This window comes from Protopterus annectens, chromosome 6.part0 (assembly GCF_019279795.1).
Source record: "Protopterus annectens isolate FY-2018-M chromosome 6.part0, PAN1.0, whole genome shotgun sequence".
Taxonomy (NCBI): domain Eukaryota; kingdom Metazoa; phylum Chordata; order Ceratodontiformes; family Protopteridae; genus Protopterus; species Protopterus annectens.
The window spans coordinates 1,041,339,243-1,041,358,769 of record NC_056737.1 but is presented as its reverse complement, the minus strand read 5'-3'; the positions used below and the strand labels follow the sequence as shown (position 1 = coordinate 1,041,358,769).

General features: G+C 42.0%; 1 protein-coding gene across 1 annotated transcript in view; it reads right to left on the bottom strand.

Moving 5' to 3' along the window:
• Nucleotides 1-19,527, bottom strand: part of SLC24A4 (solute carrier family 24 member 4) — a 1,237,943-nt gene that overhangs the window by 631,831 nt on the left and 586,585 nt on the right. Inside the window, exon 11 of the mRNA XM_044074649.1 lies at nt 12,178-12,344. Coding sequence (XP_043930584.1) covers nt 12,178-12,344 — 167 coding nt within the window. The remainder of the gene's footprint in view (nt 1-12,177; nt 12,345-19,527) is intronic.

The window sequence follows — 19,527 nt, the reverse complement described above, 5'->3', positions numbered from 1 at the left end:
TGGAAATGTGGAAGATGAGAAAGTAGGATACTTTCTCTTTGCAAAGCAGATCATCACCTTTTTACTGAAAAGTAGTATAAGAATTCATTGTAATGCTACTCCACCTGGAAACCTTTGTGATGTCTTTTGCACTCGGGCTTAAATACAGAAAAAGAGCTGTGTGGTTTCAAAATGACTGTGGATACTTTACAGGGCTCACCCCCCCCCCCCTCCGAGATATAAATGGAGTAAAATCTTTCCTAATTATCTGTGGGTGTCAGATGCCATGTTTTACGTGGTGTCATTTATTGAATAACCTACTCCCACTATTGACAAGGAAGATTTCTACTAAAATATTTTGGTCTCATTTCATGTAACAAGACTCATCCTGTCCCCTCTGAGTCATTAGTAGTTGATGAAGATCAGAACTCTGCTTACTTCCTTCTTCTAAGGTTGGTAAGACCTGTAGTGTCTTTGTTTCAACAAATTGGCAAGTGAGAAAACATTATGGAGGGTTGGGGATTGTCTGATATAACAAAGTATATTGTTGCCTTAATACTTCACAGGTGTTTAACCATACATATGAATGTAAATCTTTGTTGGCCCAGTAAAAAGCAAGTTTAGTAGGCAACCAGCCTTCCTCTGGAATTGGGGACAGTCGGTCAATTTTTATACCAATCAAGTACTGTGTTTGCTGTTCAGAACATAACATGCCACTCTTAAGCTGCTGCATGCACAGATGGGATAGCAACATCTATGGGAACTTGTATTCCAAACTGGGGTGACCGAAATGTTGAGAGATAACAGACCTGCCCGTTGGGTAGGCAGGGTAGGGGTTTTCTAAGCAATACAAATGTGACACACCAGGGACAAAGACTTGCATCCTTTATTTTCACTTGTTGACTGGACAAGTCTTAGCTGGTGTAGAGCATCAGAGGCCTGGAGAGAAAAGCTACATTGGTACAGCAGAATTACCTCCATACCTACCTACACACAGTACTCATGCAGAATTCTACATTCCTCAGGTTTAACTCATCTATTCTTTTTTAGTCTCTCTGCCACAAAACAACCTTCTACACACGCTGCCATGCTTCACTTCCCTCCTCCTCTTACCTCTTACTTGTACAGTCTTCATCTCAAAGTAGGACATTCTATACATCCTCTCATATCTCACTGCCTTAATCTTCTCACCTCTTAACCTTACCAACTTTACTTTTTCCCCATATTAAGGTGACCTATTAATATCTTCTGTCCACTTTCTTCTCTCATCTCATTTCCACCGAAACCTTCCCTAGTCCTTCCACCACCTTTGGAATTTATCCATCACCTCCAGTTATACCTCACTGTCAGCTATATCTACTTTCCTTTAACTTTTTCTCTAACAAGCTGTTACTTAAGTCATCTATTAACACCATTAGCATTTCTCTGCTTTGTACCTTCCACTATTTCATATATTATATTTCTCAAATTCAGAAGTCTCATGATTGCATCCATGTTGAAACTATTTTTTGTATTATTGCTCTGGACCTTTTTCTCCCTGGGGTCTGCTGAAAAACTGTCTTTTAGGACCAGACCAACTCAGTAAGCAAACGTCAATCAATAAATGAATACAGATGTTATCCAGGGAGGCTCAATGGGCACAGTCCCTTTTCAGGGAACAAACAATGACATACGTCTGTTTAAGAGACAGTTGGCAAATGAGGGCTGAGGAAACCAAACCCTGCATCACAGAAACTACAGTTCACAGCCATAATCCTCCATGACAAAAATAAATAAAAAGTATAATGTAAATTAACATGGGTACATTAAATTACCATCTTTGACAATGCAGTTTTAGAAAATTATAGACATTAGCATACTGAAAAGATTCATATTAAATAAAAGCATATCAAATACAAGAATACATTCAAAGTGGAAGAACTGATTGAAGAGATATGCAACAGGTTACAACCTTCATAAATGCCTTGGTGTTATTTCCAGCTACAAGATGTACTCCCACAAAACTTTGCATTGAAATGCATAATTGCACAGAGTGACCTGGTTTACAAATATGCTTTGTGCCTAATATGATTCCCAGTGCTTGCCCAAATGCAGACAAAGAAGTTGTAAAATATTTCCTGGATTGGTATAACTATGATGCTTGTACATTGCTAAATAGTTATAAGAAATAGCTTATGCTAAGAAAGCTCAGATGTTACTATGTACCTGCAATCGTGACTAAGTATGCTTTTTAAGAGTCATGACTTTTTGTGCATCAGGGTTGCTGAATACCATTTCACGATTTCCAGGAAGGCTTTAATTTTTGAGGAATCCTGCAAGGGTTGTAGATCTCCCATGTCTAAGGCAGTTATGAAAATAAACACTGCTTTTTGGAACACAGTCCTGTCTATATAATTGCAGAGCATTAACTGCAACCACCACTAAGATGCTACCAATATCCTTCCCATGCCTAACAGAGATCTGGTTCACTTTAGATCTCAATGCTGTGCAACCTGTTCAAAGGCTGGAGAAGGTTATTTTATTTCATGCATGGTGTGAAGAAAGAGGTAGTAAATTATATGTCATTTGTGAATATCAAACTGATTTATACAAAATGCTGGTGTTACAAATGTATTGGAACTGTATGTCATATGTATATCAAACTGATTTGTATAGACATGTGTTGAAAAGGTATTTGTACAGTGTTGTTTGAAATGTATCCACAGTGTGCCTTACTGGAGAGAACAGAAATGTGCATGCACTATTGTTAACAGTTTAAATGTTTTTGTTTTAACAGTGGAAACTGGAGGGTTAACCTCAGTCCAGCAAACTTTAGAAAATCATTTTATAGTCTAGGCCATAAAGATGCTATCTCACGGTTTCATTGCAGACAGAGACACGAAGTCTGTAATAGGAAGCTTTCTGTATTGTCTTGGGGTGAACCAATTGCTACTCTGGGAAGTGTGAAGGTATGCAATTGTTTTATGGCTTCCAGCACCTGCCAAAGATCTGAGCAAAAGCCACTGTGTGTGTACTTTTACAGGTAGGTGCTAAGTCTTGCCAGCTTCCAGCAATGGGGGGTTTGCATGGGAACTAGAAGTCAGATGACAAGAAGTGATGTCACTCTGCAAGCTATCTCAGCAGTAATATTTTAGATATTATTTTGAGAAGTCTCAGCGTGAGAGAGAGCAGTCTGCATTCTGTCTTAGGTGTTACAACAAGGACCATTCACCACATCTGAGTTGCTCTATTAAGCAAGTTATTATGGTATAGTAATGGTCTTAGATACAATCAGGAATAGAGTGAAGCTTAGTTTGGATATTGTTTTTCCTTTATTTGTCCGAGTCTGTCCAATGTTATTTTAAATATTTCCTGTAATTTGAACTCTGTCACTGTAAATATATATTTAGTATTTTCTTGTTCTTTTACTATTAAATATATTTAAACCTTTTATTGAGGCTGATCTTTATAGAGATATTCAAATTGTGAGAGTACTTTCACATTTATTTGGTGACACTGTGTGGCCCACTCCTAATAGCCTTGCCCTTCGTCAAACTACCATTTGTATTAGAATTAATATTACACAGTAAAATTGGACACCCTTTAAGGATCTTAAAGTAGCTGATGAGGGGTTCTGGTGGCAGTGATAACTACCTTATAGTCTGGGCAGAAGGGGTCATAGCTAGTAAAGCTGTGCCAGCCTTTCCCAGGTGCGTATGTATAAAACAAATCTCCAAGAGCGCGTGTCTATACAACTTGGGCTGGGACACAAAGCACTGGATGGATAGAGAATGTTGGAGGACTTTGCTAACATCCTGGCCAATGACTCAACACTATAGCTGTGCCAGTGGGAGTCTTAGTGGGGATTTGAAGAAACCAGCCCTGGACTGACTGTGGTCTCTGTGTGCTCTTAAGGGAAATTGGACTTGCTGCAGAGAGCTGCATCTGTGCATGCCTGTTATCCACACAGTGAATGACCCCCACAGATGCAAGTGGTGAGGATTGAGGCTCCTTTATTACTGGCCCAAAGGTGGGTCATCACATTTATTTGTTGGCAGTGGTGGGATACCCACATCACACACTGGGATTCAGTGCTATGGATATTGAGCTCCTGTAGCCTGTAAACAGTGGTCACTAAAGGTGTTTGTACTCTCGAGCAGCCACATGGTGGACATTTAGAGCGTCATTATCACAATAGTTGTATTTGTTTTTTGTTAGCTTAGTCAGGGAGAGTAGGCAAGGATGTCAGCTGAGGATTATGGCAAGCTGACAAGAGCCAATTGGCTATGTGCCAAGCCAGAGGACTGGTGGATGCCAACCTGAATAAAAACGGACATTAACTGCAGCCTTAGTCACAGCTGCATCACAGACCAGCACCAGGAAGACAACCAGACTGGCTTTGGGGATGTGAGTTAGAGAGATTTGAACTGGAGGCCAAACGTTTGCAACTAGAATCAGCAGACAGACTGTGGCATTTGGAGGCTGAAGAAAAGAAGAGATGAAATTAGAATCAGCAGAGAGACTGACCTCTAGAAGCCAAAGAAAATGAGAGGCACAGGCAACATGAAAAAGAAATGCTGATTCTTCGTCAGGGGCATAGAGCTAATGGGGAAGGGAACTGCTGAAACCCAGAAGCAATAAAGGTCAGTAAATTTCTTCCACAATTTACAGAGGGTAATAATTTTGATAGTTTTATTCTCATGTTTGAAAGTGTATGTAAACAATGTAATGTCGACCAACAGTTCTAGGTACAGTTCCTGACCTCCTTTCTCTATGGTAAAACTATAACTGCTTTTTCTAAATTGTCTGATACTGACTGCTTGACTTATAATAGTTAAAAATTGTTTATTGGAATGTTTTAAGTTAACACTTGGAGCTTATAGAAAAAAAGTTTTCTGAGCATAGATGCAAGGCAGATGAAAGTGTGTGTGATTATATTGTTGAGTTAAACACTCATTTTCATAGGTGGGTGAGTGGGTGTCAGGTCACCATTTCTGAATGGCTGGCAGACCTTTTGGTGAGGGAACAAGCCCTTAGTACTTTGCCTGAAGACATGAGAATCTGGTTGGCAGATAGGGAATATAACACCACAGATGAGTTGGGGAAGAATGGAGACCTATACCTACCTAGCAAGCAGGGCATCACTGCACAGGAAAGGGATACCCAGTGCTGCACATGGGTATAAGAAAACCCATGGTGGGCTGCCTAAACCACCCCAATAGAGTCTACCAATAACAGGGGAAGCCACTAGTTCAGGTACATGGCCAGGATCAAGTATTAAATGTTTTAAATGCAACCAGTGGGGCCATGTAGCATATAGATATTCATGGAAGAAAGGTGGGGGAGCCAGCAAGTGGGGACAACAGAATACCAGTAGTAAGCTGTCCAGAAACTACACGAGTACCAAACTACAACAAAAGGTTATATCCTATATCAGTAGATAGGAAACAGGCCACTGCTAAGAGAGAGAGAGAGAGAGACTCTGACCCAACCATTGTGAAGCCTGCAATGGTTAAAGAGGAGCATTACTTGCTTGGACAGTCTACTCCAGTCACAGCATTAGGAGGGACCCCATTCCAAATAAATTTGGCTAGGGTTCACCTTGATTGAGAGTGGGGAAAGGAGCAAGCAAGTAGGTGTGTGAGGACATACCTGCAGATGTCCTGATAGGGAATGATTTTGATAACGCAGTACCTTGTGTGCATGCAGTCAGGCTTGGAGATGAGAATGTGGGTCTGGTAGCCTGGGGGGGGGGGGGGCAGACCACACACACACTTGAAGTCAGGACTGATGAGGTGGCTACTTTAGGAAGGGAGATACCATGTAGCAGTGTGACTGAAGGTGAGCCACAGCTGCTGGTGGGTACTGATGTTCCCTTGGACAGAGTGACTGCAATGGCAGAGGTAAGTAGTAGTATCCAGGCTGACAGTGAGGCACCGCTGTCATAGGATACCAGACTTCCTGTGGAAGTGGGAGCTGGGAAGGGTTACAGAGAGTGGAGACAGGCTCAGCTCTGACTCTACATTACAAGGCTTGAGGGAAGTACCTAGGGAGGTGCCTGATTCTCAAGGAAAAGGGGATTCCATATACTGAAACAAAAGGTTACTTCATACAGAATTGACCCCTGAGGGAGGGTTACAGGGTGAGAGAATACAGCAGTTGGGCAGTACCCAGAGCCTGTCTGGCACGTCTAGCCATAGCCCATGATGTTCCCTTTGCAGGTCATATGGGCATAAAATGTACCAAGAGACATATTATGCAGAACATTTACTGGCCTGGGATTGCAATGGATGTAACAGGGTACTGCAGGACCCCCTGAGCAGTGCCAAAAAGTAGGCAAGGCAGGAGACAAGGTCAAAGCTCCTTCGATGCCTTTGCCTGTGATTGAGGAGCCATTTCAGAGGGCAGCAATGGATATTGTGGTGCCTCTGAGTACTCCAAGTTCCACAGGGAAGAAGTATATCCTAGAGGTAGTAGATTATGCTACCAGATACCCTGAAGTGGTGGCCCTGTCCTCCACTGAGGCAGAAAAGGAGGCAAATACTTTGTTAGAGATTTTCAGCAGAGTAAATTTCCTAAATGAAATACTGACAGAGGTGCCAACTTCTTGTCAGACCTGCTAGCTTGTCTGTGGAAGCACTGTGGGTGAAGTACCATAAAGACCACCCCTACCATCCCCAGACTAATGGTCTAGTGGAGAATTTAAACTCTCTACTAAAGACCATGCTATGAGCATTTGCAGACCAGTTTAAGAGAGAGTGGGACAAATATTTGCTCCACCTGCTGTTTGCATACAGGGAGGTCTCCCAGGAATCCACGGGTTTTTCACCCTTTAAGTTTCTGTGTGGGCATCAGGTGAAGGAACCTCTAGATTTGATTCATGATGAGTGGGGAGGGTGAGTGTGAATCCCACAAGGAGTCCATTGTGGCATATGTCCTAAACCTCAGGACAAGGCTCAGGGAACTCATGGGCTTGGCCCAGGAGAAACTGGTAGGAGCCCAACAGCCAAAAAACCTCTGGTATGACAGGAATGCGCAAAACATATGCTGTGGGGCAGCAGGTTATGGTTCTCATTCCTGTCAGACACAATAAGCTGCAGGCAGTTTGAGGGGGACCCTTCAAAGTGGTAAAGAAGGCCAGTGATGTTAACTACATGGTAGAATTGCTAAGCAGGAGGCAGGGGCACAAATTGTACCATGTTAACACCATGAAACCTTACCATGATAAGGAGGCCCTGGTGCTGAGTATTTGCAGTAGATGGCAGGGGGAGTTATGGCTACAGCAAATCAGCCAGCAAAATCCCACTATAGTGAAGCCTAGGGTTGCAGGCATAGGATATGACAGTGCAGGACTGTACTGGGGTCAGCAATGCCAAGGCAGCTGGGATCTCAAGACAGGGTATGGGGTAATTTAGTCTCAGATAGGCGTATCCCTCAAGAAACATTTCTCAAGGGGCACTTGAAAAACTAGCTTGAGTCTTCGAAAGGGGGAGAGATGTGACAAAAGAAGGTACTGCCAGCACAGCTAGTTGGACTTTTGTAACTAATATGTCATTTGTGAATATCAAACTGATTTATACAATATGCTGGTGTTACAACTGTATTAGAACTGTATGTCATGTGTATATCAAACTGATTTGTACAGATGTTCGTGCTGAAAAGGTATTTGTAAAGTGTTTGAAATGTATCCACAGTGTGCTTTCCTGGAGAGAACAGACATGTACATGCACTATTGTAATGGTTTAAATACATATATATATGTTGTAACAGAGGAAACTGGAGGGGTAACCTCAGTGCAGCAAACTTTAATAAAATATCTGAAATTAAATTTCCAAAATTAAATTTTATAGGCTAGGCCATAAAGATGCTATTTCAAAGGTTTCAATGCAGCCAGAGAGAGAGTATAATAGGAAGTTTTCTGTATTGCCTTTTGGGTGAACTAATTGCTACTCTGGAAATGTGAAGGTATGCGATTGTTTTACGACTTCAGCACCTCCCAAAGATCTGAGCAAAAGCCCTTGTATGTTTATTGTTACTGGTAAATGCCAAGTCCTACCAGTTTCCAGCAATGGGGGTTTTGCACAGGAGCTAGAAGTTAGATGACAAGAAGTGACAAGATGTACAAGCTATCCCAGCAGTAATATTTTAGATATTTTGAGAAATTTCTTAGTGAGACAGAGCAGTCTGTAGTCTGTTTTGAGTCTGACAAGGACCAACATCATCAGCCTTGCTCTATTATGCAAGTTATTAGTGTATAGTAATGCTAAGATACAGTCAGGAATATAGTGAAGCTTAGTTTAGATAGTTTTTCTTTATCTGTCTGAGCTTGTTCTTTGATGTTATTTTAAATATTTCCTGTAATTTGAACTCTGTTGTCACTGTGAATATATACGCAGTTTCTTGTTCTTTTATTATTAGATATATTTAAACCTTTCATTGTGGCTGATCTTTGTAGAGATATTTAAGTTTTGAGAGTACTTGCATATTTATCTGGTGACACATTTGTATTAGTATTAATATTACCACAGTAAAACTGGACACCCTTTGTTAAGGGCCTTAAAGTAGCTGACAATTGGTTCTGGTGGCAGTGATAACTACTTTATAGTCCAGGCAGAAGGGGTCATAGCTAGTAAATCTGTGCCAGCCTTTCCCAGGGGTGGGTGGGTGTGTGTGTGTGTGTGTGTGTAAAACAAATCTCCAAGAATGTGTGTGTCAGCTACTTGGGCAGGGGACACAAAGCACTGGCTGGATAGAGAGTGCTGGAGGACTTGAATTGGAACCCTGGCTAAGGACTCAACTCTATAGCTGTGCCAGTGGGGAGTCTTACTAGGGATCTGGAGAAAGAGGGAGAAACCAGCCCTGTACTGATTGTGGTCTCTGTGTGCTCTTAAGGGAAATTGCACTTGATGCAGAGAGCTGCATCTGGAGATACTGTGCATGGAACGTTATCCTTCCAGTGAACATCCCCCACAGGTGCCAGTGATGAGGATTCAGGCTCCTTGATTACTGGTCCAGGGGTGGGTCATCACACTTATTGGTTGGCAGTGATGGGATATTCACATTACACATGGGATACCTTTTGAGCATAAACTGCATCACACTGGAAGTCTTTACATGAGGTTAGTAGCATGGAAGGGCTTAAGCACACACGAGGCAAACACAAGCACTCTGGTATCACAGTGGATTCTGCCATGCCCCCCCCCCCCCAGTACATATGCTGCATGTTATATTATTAATTATAGCATTTTCTCCCCAGGGACTTGGTCTTTATTACGTCTGTTTTGTGGCTTTTTTAATGAAATGTGTATACATTTATTTGCTAAGTAGGTCTGACATCATGTTTTACCTTTGCAATAACTAACCAGTAGCATTTTGTTGCTTTATGCAAATGTCATGCATTGCTGCTTGTCTATTTGTTGTACTTTATTATTGGTGTCCGTCACTGGCGTATTATCTTTATCAGTTTTCAAATTATTTTGCTGTGATGAATAAATGATCTTTATGAAAAATAACTATAGTTAAAATTAAAGGCAAATGTCACTAAAATATGGAGATAGTGGCCTTCAGAAAATTTAACATGGGCAATTTTCATCTCTCTGGAATTACTGCATGTTGTAACTTTTTTAATGTAGCTGTGCAATTAGGTAAACTTTTTTTTATATGAGGGGCACACATACCACAACCTCCATTGCAAGAGATATTTTATTCACAATGCAAATCTGCTTCTGTTTGGGAGCCTTGTTAGATGAATAACTACACCAAATGAAGTTTGGTACAAACTAAGCTGTCCTGGGACATCTTCATGGGGGGGCGGGCTAGGTTAATATTAAGGGGAATTAAGTGGGTTGGGGAGGTGAAAGGGTTAAGTGGAGGCAGGGATGGTTAGGAGGAAGTGAGATGATGGGGAGGGGCTTAAGAGGTTTAGGCTAGTGTAGTTGGGTTAAGCAGTCACATTTTGGCGTGAACTTGCTACCCACCCGCCCACCTTCTTTTCATTGGTGGGGTGTAGGGTTATTTTATCAGTGGGGGGGGGGGCGGAGAAGAGGGATAGGCTTGCCCTCTTCTGTCCCCCCTCTGATGTCTGGATGTTCATTTCAAGGATCTGGGGAAAGGAAATGAGTAGTTGGAGAAAGCTTGCTGAATAGATAAGCAAGCCGAGGTAAGGATGGCGTTTATTTGGTGGATGGTAATTCAATGGATGGTGTATGAAGTGAGTTGGGAAGCTGCTTCATAGGTAAAGTAAGGGAGCAGAGGTATGGACCCTGCTTGTTGGGCAGGGTGAGTAGGTACTCTGCCCTGATTAACATTACAATGAATGGTGTATGAAGTGAGATGGGACGCTGCTTCATCAGTAAAGTGAGTAGAAGTATGGACGCTGCTTACTGGGGCAGGGTGAGTAGGTATGCTGCCCTGATTAACATTACAAGGATGTTATGCTATACTCTAGTATCAATTATATCATGAATAGTTGTAATTAATAAAGTTGGTGATCAAAGCTATGTTATGGAAACCTAATAAAGGTCGTCAAATGTCACTTGGTGTGATGTGTGTTAATGAAGGGGACTGGGACAAAAGGTTACAAAAGTTGTTTGAGTGTCACAAACAAGTACTTGGGTCTAATGTTTGAACAGCATATGTAACCTTTCTCATACTCAATGGCATAGTATTTAGGCACTGAATATTTCATAACTGCAACACAGTTTTTAAACACCATTAACTATAAATCCAGATATTTAAATTTGCTTACTTTAATGAGATCTAAAAGTATTTATTTTTCTCCTGCACAGTACAAGTAAGAACATGGGTGCAATTTCTACATTTGTTTAATCTTCTAACTCAGACTGCAGTAACCTATCTAAATGCAAAGACACTGAATTTCCATAACTTTGACCTTTATGTTCACAATGAATACCAAAATTCTGGAAGGCCAATGCATATTGGGGCCAATCAATTAATTTTGTGTCAGAGAAGTCAAGCAGTTGAGCAACACATTTCCAACACTGAAAGTAGATCACATTAAAGACGTGTCATTTGATGACTGAGAAAATCTTCACTTCTGCAGATATCTATAATTAATTATAAGTACCTGCATGCCACTGTATACCTACATGTTAATACAGAGGATTATGATTCAGTCACCAAGCCTAGGCAAGTCATTAATATTGAGAGAGAAACTGATTCAAGAAATTTACCTCTCAAGTTTTGCTTTCAAGACCATAAGTTCTTCAAACGGATTCAAGAAATTCAACAAAGGGTGCTGATCCTATCACAGTTCTCTAATGCATGTGAAGTTTTAGCTATAACAAGGTACAAGTTAAAAAAAGAAAAGAAAAAGGGGGGCAGGAGTCTAAATGCTTTAAAAGATGGCAGATACTTCACTCTGTCACAGAAATGGTAGGCAGACAAAAGTACACTTATCAACCAACAACTTTAAAAGCTTTTTGAAAATGTCACACTTGTATGAAGTACAATGTCTGTTACAGGCTTCATATCTGCCCTTAGGCCTCTGATGCAGGTCTGTGATGCTGCTGTCTGTATGGCAGTACAAATATGACTAATAATGATGCTAATAACTGAGAATTGCTATATCAAGCTTGTTACAGCCAGGTCCTTATGTATAAAGCTCATTACAAAAAGATTTTTTTTTTTTTTTAACACTCCGAACATAAGCAGCAAGTTCCACGAAGTGAATGACAGAGCTAACAGGAGGAATAATGTACCAGTGGATATTTCTTTCTACTAAAAGTGAGATGCCAATTCAGATGATATGGATGGTGCACTGAAAAATACTGTGGCAATGGGCTTTGGCCTTGTGGGTTCAGTGATTATGAAGGGGCAATAACACTGCTTAAAGGGTGCCAATAACATGGATACCTCCACACAACCCTTCCATATTAAAAGTGGACATGCATACAAAGGTATAGGTCAGCTTTTGCAGGTTCAGCATATTAAAGAAATTTGGAAGAATCACATTTGAGCTCAGCCGAGTCAAAACTTTCTTTTAATATATTTTTACCATTACTTATAGCTTGCTAATTATAAACATTCTATGAGTCAGCATATTTCAAACATCTCTGCATAAATGCATGTTTCTCACAAGTTGCATCTGGGTAATGCTTCACAAGATTGTGAGGTACAGAAAGGCATGACTTGCTACAATAGAAAATAAACTATCATATAGATATAGAAAGGCCCAGAAATATACCTGCATATACTTACCATCCAAACCATAATGTACGAAAATATTGCAATCCACAATGTGGAAAAGATGAAGGTAAGCATAAAGAAATTCTCCCAACGAGGCTTGTTACAGTTTGGGACAGTAAAATAAAGCAAGAATATCAGTGGCCAGGAAAAAATCCACTTTGCAATGTTCATTCCACCTCCTGCATAGGAAAGAAATATGGTGAAAATACTTGGACACAGAATGAAATACATAAAATAAAACATATCGCTATGACGTACACCAAATTCATAGTCTTGCACAAGGCACAAAAAAAAAGTTTCAGATACACCATTCAGGGTATTTCATTAATGTATTAATCAAGTGATTAAAATGCCATTTCAGATTTTCAGACAAGACTAAGGCAAGGGTAAATATAGTACATGCACTGACAGTTTAGAACCTCTATTTCAGATGCACACACGTGCTCTTGAAAACTCTCCACACAGATGCCTTTGTGCACATTTTATCAAAGTCGCTTTTTGATTATTCTGTGCATCTCATTCAGATTCCTTCAATCAGCTAAACTACTGCCAATCCTAAACAAACACTGAATTTCCCCCTCACAATTGCCAGCTGCTATTCGACTATCTATGCTTCCACTTTTTCTCATCTTAAATCTTAATGTAAGAAATTGGTCTCCCAGTCAAAAATAATAAAGACTTGGAGGAACCAATTATCCTAGGACATAAAACGCATAAAAGGACAACGTGGTCAAACAGAAACCTGTCACTAAAATTTCTTTAAAATTTTACCCCCTCCCATGCAGCATAGGGATAAAGCTCTTACAGCTATCTAGTTGACCCATGGTCAACTAGCAGGCATAAAAGCTGGAGGGAGAGGATGGGAGTGAAGCAGCATATGGCTTACTTATTCGTGGGGTCGTTCTTTGCTCACCACTTGGGCGACCAGTGGCAGCTCTGGTTGGTGCAATCAACATGGTCTGGGACCAGAAGGATATACTGCCATGGCATAACCACATAGGTCAGGAGGGAGAGTCACTCAAGGAAGCTGAGAGTTGTTAGGCATTCCAGTTGGAGGGAAACCCTAATGTCCATCTGAATGATGGCCCTGCAATTGTCTCTCACCCCATCAGGGAATGAATTGGCCAGTTATGGTTCCGGATCTTGTGAAGCAACATTCATTGGTCATGGTGGGTGCTGATGGTCAGCAGGCAGGGGGGCTTGCAAAAACAAAAAAAAAATTTGATGTGACAAACTAGAACAGCCATCAGAATAGCCAAATTCAAGCACTGTAAATAGATTAGAACACATTAGATAACCCTATACTGTACACAGCAGAAGCCCAAGTCATAGGCTATAATATTAACTCCAGTTTCTGCCCACTTAAAAGCCAATAGCAAACTACACTTTAAATGCACAACAATCACTCAAGTTTACCTCTAAGGTGCCTCCTGTTAACTTGATGCAGGAGGCACTTGAACGATACCACAGTTGTTGTTTGCCTTTCAGTTTTCCTGGTTAGGGGTTCCCACGGCGGAACTCCGGTCCACTAATGATTGGCAGTAGATTTTCACGAACGCTGAGGTGCCAGCTTGACGTCCAACCTTCAACGAAGGCATGCCCATTTACGCATGTCTTTCGAATGCCACCCAACCATGAGGAGGACATGCAGAGTCCACACAGAAGGCACTCCCCATACTCCAGCCGAGAATCGAATGGGAGAACCTCTTGCTGTGAGGCAACAACGCTACCACTGCACCACAGCAGCATTGAACGATACCCACAGTACAAGGACAAAATGATTGACTTCAACAATTGGCTAAGGTTCTGGTGTAATTTTAAGGGGATCCAGTATCTGTCTGCCTGGGATGACATGATCAATAAGCCACGATGCTTTGCCAGAGACAGCCTGCACCTGTCACCCCTGGGATTCCGGATACTGGCTAAGGCTCTAGCCACCCCAATAGTGCCTTTTTTAGGCAAGTTTCAAATGACAAATTCACTACTGTAACGGGTACAGGCAAGCAAAATCTGAGGGTATTGCTACTCAGTGCTAGATGTCTAAACCTCAAACTGCACTCACTCGACACACTCCTTAAAATGGAGAACATCGACATCTGTGTAGTGACAGAGACCTGGCTCAAGGTTCCAGAGAGTACCCCTGCATTACCAGGCTATAATTCATACACCTTTCGGCCACCTAACCTGGACCAAAACACTAAAGGCAGAGGCGTGTCCATATTCATTAAGGATCTCCACACCTCCAGGCTAGTTGCTTAGCATAATGCATCCGAGATTATCCAAGTGCAACTAACTCTGGGCAAGACCGCAATCCAAGCTGTAGCTTGCTACAGATCCCCCACCATGACCCAGGATTCCCACTCCATTTCTTGATACACTGGAAAATATTAGGGTACAACCTAACACCCTAATAATTGGCAATTTCAACTACCCCACCATTAACTGGGAAAATTACTCATGTACCAACTCTTGTGCTCAACGTTTTCTGGAATTCAGAAATTCCAGTGCCTTGGATCAACTTATCCACACCCCACCAGGTGCAGCAATATCCAAGACCTGGTCATTACCAACATGGGTGACCGGTGTTCCACACCAGAGGTCAATTCCTCGTTGGTCAGATCCGACCATAAGCTAATCACCCTAGACATCCACTTCCCACCCCCACACCCCATTAAGGAAACCACCGTAAAAGATATCTTCAAAGCCAACTTCACACTTAAGACAGAAGTGGCAAATTTCACGACACTCATGCTGATGGACAAGAGATGTATGACTGCTGAATCCTACACAAATGCACTTTATAAGCACTTACATGAGTGCATGGATCATGCAATCCCTAACAGAACCAATATGCTAGCCTCCAAAAAAAGGAAGCCAATCTGGTGGTCCCTGCCATAAACAAACTCTACAACAGAAGAAAGATACTGTTGCAAAAAAAAAAAAAAAAAAAAAAAAAAGAGTTAAATCCTATGATTGGAGGAAGTCCCTGGTCAGCCTCAGTAAAAAGCTGAGATACCTCATAAAATCCTTCAAAGCTAGTTATGAAAACAAAATCGCCACTGACTCTAAAGACAACCACGAAGCATTTTATAGCTGTCAAGAATCTCAATGGCAACACACGGATTTGCTCCAAGTTACAGCACAATGGCACTAAATATACAGAACCAACTGATATTGCCCAACATCCTGGCAGATAGGTTTAGTGCTAACTTTACCCCCCTCTCATCCCATAAAGGGCCCATCTCTATACTGGAAAAACACAAAGTTCCTGTAATCACGGCTGCACAGGTAAAAAAAAACATACTCTCCAAAGCCAAGAACACAGCATCCATGGGACCTGACAACATCCCAGGCTGTGTTCCACATGAACTACAGAATGAACTGGCACCCCACCTAAGTAACATGTTCAATCATAGCCTCACCTCAGGCTATGTGCCCACTGAATGGAGCACAGTGACAGTTATCCCACTCCACAAAGGGGGAGCCACCACAGACCCCAGGAGGAACATTAAGTAGGAGAAAACACATCCCTAGCAATAGGTCTAACCAGCCACCTAAGATGACCCTCTAAGAGCAACTCCAGTCCCTAAAATGAATGGTTCTCCCATTCCTGCAGCAGACACTGGAACAGTCAAAGAGGACCCCAATTTCTATAACAAAAGTTGAAGAAAAAACTTCTGTTACAGATACCTTCCTCACAGCAAACTGCTGGAGTATGAACTTGGTTAAATTGGTCAGACAGACTTGAGTGTGCTTTTGGAAGGTGACAGTGTGCATAAATATATCAAATGAGACATGTACTGTAAACTTAGATTAATCCAGAAGCAATCCAGGTTCAAAAGAAAACAGTCTACAGTATGACTTCAGTTACATTTATTTTATGTATTTATCCTTTGCAGACCAGGTCAGTCCCATCAGGCTTGTATAGCCTCTCTTCATCAGAGACAAGAGGTGGTATTTATACTACTTAGGGGAAATTTGGCCAGGGCAGAACTTCCCCAACTCTGCTGCTATGCAGGAGGAGCACTACTGACATGACGGTCCCTGCTTCCATTCCAGGCGCAGTGGCGGCTCAGAGAAGTGGGGAGAAAAAATGGAGTTATCTGCGATTCGTGAATTGGATTTGGATTTTGTTGAGAAGATAAGTAAATATTCTGATATAAAAGATAAAAGCGTTGTACAAGAGGAGAATGTGGCTGTGCCTACTTTGGCAATGTTCATGCGTGAAGAAAGGCAGGCGATCCTTTGCAAGAGGGAAATGCAGGTTGTAAGGCAGTCCAGCCTCTTCAAAACATGTTGATAAGGATGAAAAAGTAGTCATGCGTTTGACTGATTTAGAAGATATTTTTTCAGCAGTATCTTTTTAGGGAAGAATCAACATAAGTGTATGTTGTTACAACCCACCAATCTGAAGTATTGTGGGATGATTTACTTGTAGAATTGGCAAACATGAGTAAACCTGTGAGTGGTAAAGGTGTTTCCTAGGGAGAATTAATGGGCAGGACACAGGAGGAGAATATTCCACAAGTAGAGTCTGCAGTGAAGAAAAAAAAAAAACACATACTGAGATGGTGAAGGCAGGAGTGAAAAAGGGGAAAAAAAGAAAGAAATAAGTGCAAGAAAAAAATAAATCTTTTACAGTACAAATTGAGAATAAAAATGAGAGAGAAAGTACAGTTGTGTACACCTACCATAAATGTAGATGTTCGAGTGTCTTCACTGTTGCAGTCATAACTGTAGGGTGCTCCTGCCGGCAGACAGCCCGAGGTCGGCCAGAATCCCAAAGTCTGGGTCCGGCGTCGGCTGTATAAGCTAGTACCCTGACGTCAGTACGCTCTGGTACATAGCCCTCAGCCGACGCCATCTTCTCCAGCCTTTCTTGCCCTAGATGTCAGAAGTCCCCAACAAACCAAAAATGAATCCAACAAGGAAACACAAATACACCATAAAAAAGGAAAAGAGGGGATAGGAGGGAGGGAAACCCCGACTGCAACAGTGAAGACACTCGAACATCTACATTTATGGTAGGTGTACACAACTGTACTATGTTCTTCGTGTTTCACTGTTGCAGTCATAACTGTAGGGTGGAATCCCAAAGCAGTGTAAAAGGGGAGGAGGCTTTAGATAGAAGAAGGGGAGGCAAGAATACCCTGCAAGACAGCAGAGGCAAAGCCTGCCCTGGACTTAGAAAACAAGGGGAGATTGTAGTGTTTGGAAAAAGTATGCACAGAACTCCAAGTGGCAGCTTCCAAGATATCCTTGGTAGGGACTCCTCTGAGGAAAGCTGTAGAAGTGGCAGCTGCTCTAGTAGAGTGACTTCTAATGGTACCTGGAAACTGTTTCCCATGATGAGTGTAACAAAATCTGATTCCATAAGCAATCCATTTGGAAATAGTTTGTTTAGAAATAGGTTTTCCAAGAGAACTGGAGGCAAAGGAAACAAACAATTGGTTAGACTTTCTGAAATCTTTAGTCTTGTCCAGGTAAAATCGTAACTGTCTGTGCACATCTAAAGAATGCAAAATCCTTTCCCCTTTGTTTTGAGGATTTGGAAAGAAAGTAGGCAGGTGAATTGTCTGATTTAAAGCCACTTTCAAAATCACTTTAGGCATGAAAGTAGGATTGGTCCTCAAGGATACTCTGTCCTGATGGAAAATAAGGTATGGTTCCACAGCCATGAGAGCTTGCAACTCTGAGACCCTTCTGGCAGAGGTCAATGCTAACACAAGAACAGTCTTCCAGGATAGAAACTTAATATCTGAAGATGCAGCAGGCTCAAAAGGAGGCAAAGTAAGTTTTTCTAAAACATAATTAAGATCCCAGGCAGGGACAGGAGGGGTCCTTGGAGGCCAAATTTTAGCCCCTCTCAAGAACTGCTTCACCAAAGGATGAGAAAAACAGGAGGATCAGAACTGAAATGCATGAGATAGCAGAAGCATGAATCTTAATGGAAGAAAAGGAAAGTCCTTTAGATAAAAGTTCCGAAAGGTAAAGCAAAATAGAAGAGAGATCAGGTACCTGAGGATCAGAACCTCGGTCCTGCATCCAAATAGAAAACCTCTTCCATTTAGAGGCATAGGATTTCCTAGTGCTAGGCAGTCTAGCTTCCAAAAGAACATCCAAAACTTGTTTGGGAAGACTAGAAGGAATCAAATTCCTTTGAAGAGCCAAGCTGCCAGGCAAAGGGTCTTGAGGTTGGAATGTGGTAACTGACCCTGATGCTGGGACAGAAGCAAAGGGTTCAGTGGGAGAATCCAAGGAGGCCCCAAGAACAGGTGCTTTAAAGTTGGATACCAAAACTGTCGAGGCCAATTTGGAGCAATCAAGATGAGGAACTTGGGCTTGTCCTGTTTTATTTTCAGTAATACCAGAGGTAGTAGAGGAAGAGGAGGGAAGGCATAAGCTGAAAGGCTTCTCCAGCTGAAGGACTGGGCATCCACTCTCCAAGCTGTTTTGTGGAAGGACCTGGTGCAAAAGCGAGGCAGCTGATGATTGAGATGGGATGCAAACAGATCTATCTGGGGACATCCCCAAACTGCAGTAATCCTGTTGAATAAGTTGGTGTCTAGCATCCATTCGTGAGGATCTGAAATGTTTCTGCTCAGGCTGTCTGCTAAGAGATTCTGTTTCCCTGGAATGAATTGAGCCTGGAGATGTAGATTCAAATTTAGAGCTGTCTCCCATAAACCCATAGCTAGTCTGCAAAGGGGGTATGAATGAGAACCCCCCTGCTTGTTGATGTACCACATGACCGTGGTGTTGTCTGTGCGAATTAGCAGAGGACCTGGTTGTAGAAGATTCTTGAAGGCTAGAAGGGCGTTTTGAACTGCCAACATTTCCTTCAGATTGATATGCCAGTGAAGATGGTCCTTTGTCCAGGATCCCTGCTGGCAATTGTCTACAAAGTGTGCTCCCCAAGCATAATCCGAGGCGTCCGTGGTTAGGATTTGAGTAGGTTGAGGAAGACGAAAAGGTTTTCCTTCGTTCGAAGTGCATGCCCTGGACCACCAGAGGAACTCCCTCTGAAGGCAGGGGATCAGAGGAATCAGAATATCCAGATCGTGGTAATGCTGTGACCATACACTTTTCAGATACCATTGAAGCTTTCTCATGTGAAGCCTTGCGTTTGGAATCAACAGAATGCAGGAAGCCATGTAGCCCAGAGCCTGCAGGAATTTCCTTGCAGTGAGCTGAAATAGAGTTGCCAAGGTGTTGAAAGTAGAAGCCAGCTGAATTTGTTTTTCTGGAGTGAGGAAGGCCCTTTGTAAGGTTGTATTTAAGAGGGCTCCCAAGAATACCATTTGTTGAGAAGGGATCAAATGTGACTTTTTTATGTTCACTGAGAATCCCAGTAGGAGGAGA